This window comes from Empidonax traillii, unplaced genomic scaffold, assembly GCF_003031625.1.
Source record: "Empidonax traillii isolate 1590-97213 ecotype Southwest subspecies unplaced genomic scaffold, ASM303162v1 scaffold74:size2480735, whole genome shotgun sequence".
NCBI classification, from domain to species: Eukaryota; Metazoa; Chordata; class Aves; order Passeriformes; family Tyrannidae; genus Empidonax; species Empidonax traillii.
This window is the reverse complement of record NW_020955267.1, coordinates 1,855,849-1,862,622: the sequence shown is the minus strand read 5'-3', so window position 1 is coordinate 1,862,622 and position 6,774 is coordinate 1,855,849. Positions and strand designations below refer to the sequence as shown.

The 6,774-nt window shown below is 55.1% G+C and overlaps 1 protein-coding gene across 1 annotated transcript; it reads left to right on the top strand.

Moving 5' to 3' along the window:
- Positions 1–2,617: 2,617 nt before the first annotated feature.
- On the top strand, positions 2,618–5,814 carry PROX2 (prospero homeobox 2). Its single transcript, XM_027880687.1, has 4 exons — positions 2,618–4,008; positions 4,660–4,789; positions 5,238–5,432; positions 5,534–5,814. Exons 1-4 carry the CDS (start codon positions 2,618–2,620, stop codon positions 5,717–5,719), a joined length of 1,902 nt encoding a protein of 633 aa, XP_027736488.1. The 3' UTR covers positions 5,720–5,814.
- Positions 5,815–6,774: the final 960 nt, after the last annotated feature.

Below are 6,774 nucleotides of genomic sequence, written 5' to 3'. Positions count from 1 at the left end.
TTGCTCTTCTGGCTCTCTGCCCACTTGGGCAGCCAGCAGCTCGGCAGCAGCCCTTGCCTGTCTGACTGTGGGGGCTATGAGTGTGGGAGACGGCCGAGCTGCAGGGAAGGTGGCTGGACCCTGATGCTGGACCTGACCTCCTGGATGTCTATCTGCATATTCAGAAGTCGTTCCCAGCTGGTTGGCTGCCTCCGGCCTCCCCACTCCCTCTTTAAAGGACCTGAGTGCAGCAGGAGGACGTGCTGGCTCTGCAGCATCCCACGACCCCTGCCTGCAGGACAGTGTGGGACACTGTGGGACACTGCTCCCAGCACCCCTGGAGCCGAGGTGAGTGGGGTGGAGAGGTGCGAGCCACAAGGGTTGGGGATGGCCAGCTGAAGACAGAGGGATGCAGTGGCTGAGGAAGGCTCTGGGGGGGATTTGCAGTGCTGGAGGGGCGGCACAGCTCTCTCACTGAGGAGCACCTGGGGACCCCATGTGGGTTGGCTTCGGTTTTGGAGAGGGCACACTTGCCTTCTCTTCTAAGCATCTTCACTTCATTCCTCAGTCTTTTCCTTCAAGTAAGATGAGCCTCGGCCGCTTTTTAGTGTTCTGGAAGGTGGCACTGGTGAAGGCTGGTAGTAAGAGTAGGAACCGAAGCATGCATCTGCTAAGTCAGCCAGGAAAGCGCTGCATCAGCAGGCGCAGTTTGCCTGGGGCAGCACCTCCTGATCCCTGCGGTGCTGGGGAGGCTGTGAGGGGGAAATGAGGCCACCTACAGCGAGCTGCCACAGGCTGGGACCACAGGCTCTGCTCTCTCTCTCCCTCCAAATCTCCAGCAGAAAGATGGTGGTGCTCGAAACCCTAAGCAAGAGGAGGGCTCCTTGCCAGCTCTGAGTTGATCTGCTTACAAGGGGTGTATTGCCCCGGGTTCCTAGGGCTGGGAAGCCTCAGCACAGGGGACAGATAAGCTCCCTGACCTTGCTGTTGAACACACTAGACATGAGAAATTGTGAGCAAGTGCCAAAAGGTGTTTCTTTTACAAACCAAGTGAGGTAGCAGGACTAGCTGTCTTGTGCCTGTGCTATTGCAGAAAGGCTTAAGTGGGGGGATGGAATCTATGGCTGCAATGTTTTTGCTGTGTGACTTTCTTAGATGCAGCTGGCATTCTAAGAGGCAACTGCAGTCAATGGTGAAGCTTGTTACACAAGGGCCAGGCGTGATGCTGAGAGCTGCCGGCAGCCTGGCCTTGCACTGGCCACTGATAAACTGAGCAGTTTGAAAGCCCTCACAACAGACTGTTAGGAAAATGAAATCCTACTGGTCGAGAGGGGTGGGTAGACAACACAGGAGAGCAACAAATGGTGTCAGATAACCCAGAAAAGACTTAGTTTGCAAAGACTAGAGCTCTGGAAAAGGTAGAGAGCTCTCCCAGACACCTGCCCGGAATACAGAGCCGTTTGAAGAAAGGCAACCTACTAAAAAACAGTGAGAAGAAACCCATTTTCTACACTGCCTAGAGGACTCGCCGGGGAGCAGTCAGTCATGGGGACAGGAGACTGATGGTGTTGAAAATGATCAGACATTTCTGGGTAGCAAAAGAATCTCAGACTTTAAAGATGTCTGGAAAACACACAAGCTGTCCTATTTCAGTGGTGCAAAGCTACTGCTAATTAATGTGGATGTGGAAAAAGTATCCCACAGGAACAGTTACTATGTAATTGCCCAGGATATGAGCTTTTACACCTTCTTTTGCAAAACTGTCTGAGCGAGGGAATGAGTGGAGGGGTGAATCCCTGAGTGGAGTCAGCATGACAATTTTAAGCCTGGGGCTGCTGGCTCAGTAGTTTTTCTCTTCCCTGATAATCCCCGTTCCTTTTATTCATTGTTTTGCCTAGCACTTAGGAACCCCGTGCTGTGTTAGCCTGAACATCTCAGTGGGTTCCACTTGCAGTGGGTCACATCACACTTTTACTCTCACTATGCCCCTTTCCACCAGCCTGTTTGTGCTGGCCCAGCCCCCCAGTGCTGCCACCCATCCCCATGCCCTGGTGCCTCTGCTGGTGGGTGGCAGAAGCCAGCAGCAACCATGCCCTGGTGTGAATGCCTTCACCAGGGATGCAGCTGCTGTTCTGTGCTCTATCAGCACCCAGGAGCACCCAAACCCACCTTTGCCCAGGCATACGTGGCAGAGGGCTCCACCTGGTGCTCACCACCCTTGTACCTGAGTCCACAAGCTCAGAGGGGAGTTTCCTCAAATGCCTCTGGTGTGGATGCAGCTGGCAGTGTGTTGCCAGGCACATCTGGGGCCTAAACCAGGTAAAATGTACTCTGGGCACGATGAATCCCTGGCTGGTAGGTGGGAGCTGTGGCAGTGCCCAGGGCATTGCTGCTGTGATGTGACACCCAACAGCCTGCTCATAGGTTTTGCAGTGCTTAGAGGTTTCTGCCTGGGTCATTCCCTGGTGAAATAGTTTTTGCAGGGGAGCAGTGATGCTATGGAAATCTGTGAGGAAAAATATCTGGCCATGTGCATGGAGAACTGCTGTATGAGGTCCTGTTTCTTGCTCTTCAGTTCCACATTGCTAGCAGGCTGAAACATCAAACAGCTGGGAAGCCTGCTAGTCTGACACTGGAAATGATTCCCAACCAGCTGAAGGTCAGTTCTCCAGTGTACAGGCAGGAAGAAGACAAAATGGATAGCAGGACTGACTTTGAGCAGGACAGAGGCCGTGCCACTTCAGGGCATGGCCAGGAGCTGAATTTGGAGCCCTGTTTCCAGACTGACTCTCTCTTGCCTTCCTCCAATGCATCCCTCATATCACAGTTCCTCAGCCACCCGATGTTTGGCAGGAGCCTGGACTCCACCATCCTTTTCCCTTCCTCTCAGGCAGTGGCCCTGCCTCAGGATGAGCATGGTGCATCTCCTGGAGAAGGACCACAAGCTTTGGCTTTCCCCAGAACCCATGCCTCGGCTCCCATGCCCTGTGCTGGTGATGGGGACCAGCTCTCTAACCAGCACCTACGAGCCAAGAGGGCCAGAGTGGAGAGCATCATCCAAGGCATGAGCCTCCCACCAACCCCTCAGGCATTTGGCACCAACCTGGAGGCAGCTTTTAGGCATGAGAAGGAGAGGGGTGGTGAGATGCCCCGGGAGAACAAGAGGAAGCCGAAGGTGCCCCAGCAGGGTCTGGGAGTGGCTGGACGAGTGGCTCCCATGGGTGACAGCTCCCATGCCAAGGGCTGCCAGCAGCTGAAGGAGCAGCTCTGCTTTTTAGAGCAGCAGCTGAGGCGGCTTCAGGAAAAGTTCTACCAGGTCTGTGACTCTGGGGATGCTGCCCAAACCCAGGAAGATTCTGAGAAAGTGCAGCCACTTCCTGAAAGACCCAGAGACAGACAGGACAAGGACAGTGCCACTGTTACCAGCAACCCCTGCAAAGCACCGCTCTGGAGGAGCATCCGGGAGGTGCGTGGGCTGGAGGAGGACGAGGACAAATGTGACACAGGTGGCCTGCCCATGGCAGTGAGGGTCCTTTCACAGGCACTGAAGCATGAGTTGGCTGGGGTAACATCCCAGGTGGTGGACTCTGTCCTGAAGACTGTCTGGCCAAAGGCAGCCAGCCACCTCCAGCAGCAGCACAACAGCTGCCTGGTGCTGGGGCCAGATGCCAGGAGAGGGTATTTTGCTGGTGGGAAATGCAGAAAGCAACTTGCTAAGCCATCTCCCATGAATGCACCAGGCTCACTGGGCTTAGCCCAGGCTAAAGTCCTGTCAGGAGCTCTGGAGAAGAGCCCAGGCTCTCATGCTGGCTCCTCCAGTTCAAAGGGCATCAGAAAATCCTCTCAGATACCCAGCATGGGTTATTCACTGAGCCCAGTCACCCCTGTCCAGGACAGCCAGCTGTTGAGCCAGCTGTTGGACTACGGCCAGCACAGCCTCTGGGGCAGCAACTCTCATGGGAGTCCATCTGCTCTGGAGAGGGGTCCTCCAGAGCCCCTCAGCTTGCACTGGGGAACCGTCAAACTGAGGTCATCGGTTGTGAGACAGCAGCAGCACCATCCCCTACCCCTGAGTCCTGCCAACAGGGAGAGTCTGGCACTGCTGCCGGCTGGCAGGGATGGCCACAGTGAGCTGCCAGCTGTGATGGATGGAGCACCCTTTGCCTCGACTCAGATATCCTTTGGGGGCAGCTAGAGAGGTCCCCGGGGAATGTGGTCCCCTTGTCCTATGGAGCCACAGCTTGGCAAAGCCCCTGCCAGTCTCTGCAAGGCCAGGGTCCCTAATGCTACACAGGGGGCTAAAAGGGTGTGTGCAAGAAAGAGGTCCTAAGCCATGGAGGGTCACTGCTGGTCCTCAGGGTTGGTTAGATGCTGTAGTATAGCTGTGGGCATAAGTCAGGAGCTCCCAAGCCTGTTCTTAGGCCATACTAGTGGTCCTGTAATCCTATGCTACGAACAGGTGTCTCATGGAAATCCCTGTTCCCACTAGCCTGTACAGTGCCATGGGAGCATTCGCTTCTTCAGGGATGCTGAAGGGAAAGTCCAGTGGCTGCCCAGCCAGAAACTAGTCCCCTGTGCCCTGCTGCCAGGCTGTGGGGAGGACTTGTCATGGGCACTGGGTATGCATGTGTCAGGGCTGGTGCTCAGGGACATGCTGAGCTGGGGGACTGCTGCATGCAGGCTTTCCTTGACTCCAAGGCACATGCAGGACGCACTGACCCCCAGCCACCTGAAGAAGGCCAAGCTGATGTTTTTCTTCACTCGCTACCCCAGCTCCACTCTGCTGAAGACCTACTTCCTCGATGTGCAGGTAAAATGGCAGTAACCTGGGCTGGTGCCCCCTTGCAGTGCGGCACTTAGCCTGCGTCACTGGGCAACCATGAGGGAGGGCTGCTCTTGTGTTTCCCTGCCTTGCTGGCAGGAGCCAGGAGACAGCACCCATTTCAGCATGGGCTGCCCTGGAGCAGGCGCTCAGGGCTGTGGCAGAACTGGGTTGCCAGGTCTTCACTCTGTGCAACTGAGGTGTTGGAATTAAAGCACATCGTGAGTGTGTCTCCCCACTTCAGGGCAGCTGAGATCCAAATCTCAGTGGGGAGAGCACTGTGGACACCCCCGTGTCATTGTCCCAGCTGGTGTTTCGGCAGCCCTGAGGCAGAGTTGGGTATGGGCCAGGCCAGAATTGTGTGGCTGGGTTCATGGGGTCTCAGGCATAGGGGGCTTCAAGCTGACATAACCTATCCTCCTTCTCTACCTGGCAGTTCAGCCGCTGCATCACCTCCCAGCTCATCAAGTGGTTCAGCAACTTCCGTGAGTTTTACTACATCCAGGTGGAGAAGTTTGCCCGACAGGCCCTGCTAGAGGGTGTTGTGGATGCTTGCACCCTCCAGGTCTCTCGCGACTCAGAGCTTTTCCGTGCCCTCAACATGCACTATAACAAGGGGAATGACTTTGAGGTGAGGAGGGGGAGCTGGGGGATAAGGATGGTGGGGTTTGCGGGAATAAGGAGGAGCCAGGAACACCGTGGTGCCATGAGCTGATGGCCATCTTGCTGCAGGTGCCAGGGCGGTTCCTGGAGGTGGCCAGTGTGACGCTGCAGGAGTTCTTCAGTGCCGTCAGGGCAGGCAAGGATGCCGACCCCTCCTGGAAGAAACCCATTTACAAAATCATTTCTAAACTGGACAGTGACATCCCGGAAGGGTTCAAAGCTGCCGGCTGCTCCCAGGAACTGCTCCACAGCTGAGTCTCTGTGAAAGCAGCCCCAAGTCCTGTGTGCAGCCACTATGTGTTAAGCACCTCGTGAGCACTGTGTACAACATACATTATTCTGAGTATTCTCTCTCTGACCTGTAAGACAGCTCCTTGGGTGAGGCCTATCACTTGCCTCAGGAGCTGGGATTTTATGCTGTGTATTCTATTCCCCTGCTCAAAGCCAGTGGGGACCTGCAGAAGGAAGAGACAGAGATGAAGCCATCAGGTTGGAGCCTGGGAAATTGCCCTGCCCCGGCTCTCCCCGTGACCTTGGCTGAGTGCCTTCCTTCTCTCCTCCAGAGGGCCACAGACCAGAGCAAACAGCCCTGCTGTTTATAAAGCAGGCAGATGTCCTACTAGTGGGCAAAGTTTTTTTGGCATAGCAGACTGGCGGATGAGATTGGTCTAACAGCATGACTCGATTTCTGTCCAGATACAACACACTAGTGTCCAAAGAAAACAGATGGTGAATTCTCCAGCATTTCAAGCACCCCAGGGGGATAGCTGACTCTGGGAGTGTAAAACCAGTGTTTATTGTAGCCAGCACACATCATTCCCTCCTGCCTCTCCCGTGCTGTTTGAAAAGACCCTGTCCCTGCCCAAACAGCTGCAAACAGTGGCCAAGCAGTTGAGTGTGTGCTGGTTGCAGGACCAACTGCTCCCCAGCAGTGTCATCCGTGATGCTGGAAGAGAGCAGGGTGCACAGCTGGCACTGCTCAGCACTGCAAACAGCCCCTATCAGCCTGGGAGGACCTGGAAGAACAGCCCCACATTAAACACTCACTCATGTTCCCTCACATCATGTTTCTGCTGGCAAAACTGCCCCAAGTATCTCTCTGCTTTGCAATGTGCCCGTGATGAAAGAGGTGCATGCTAATTGGTACTCATCAGACCCTGTGGGTTTAACACAAGCTGGGGAGCTGGGCCCTGAGATCTGCAGCTGCATTGCTGTAGGGGGTGTAAACCCAAGGAGGCTTCTTTATCCTGTGACCAGGACCCAGTAGCCACTTTTCCACCTGATAGAGCATGGCAAAGCATTTTCTGTTA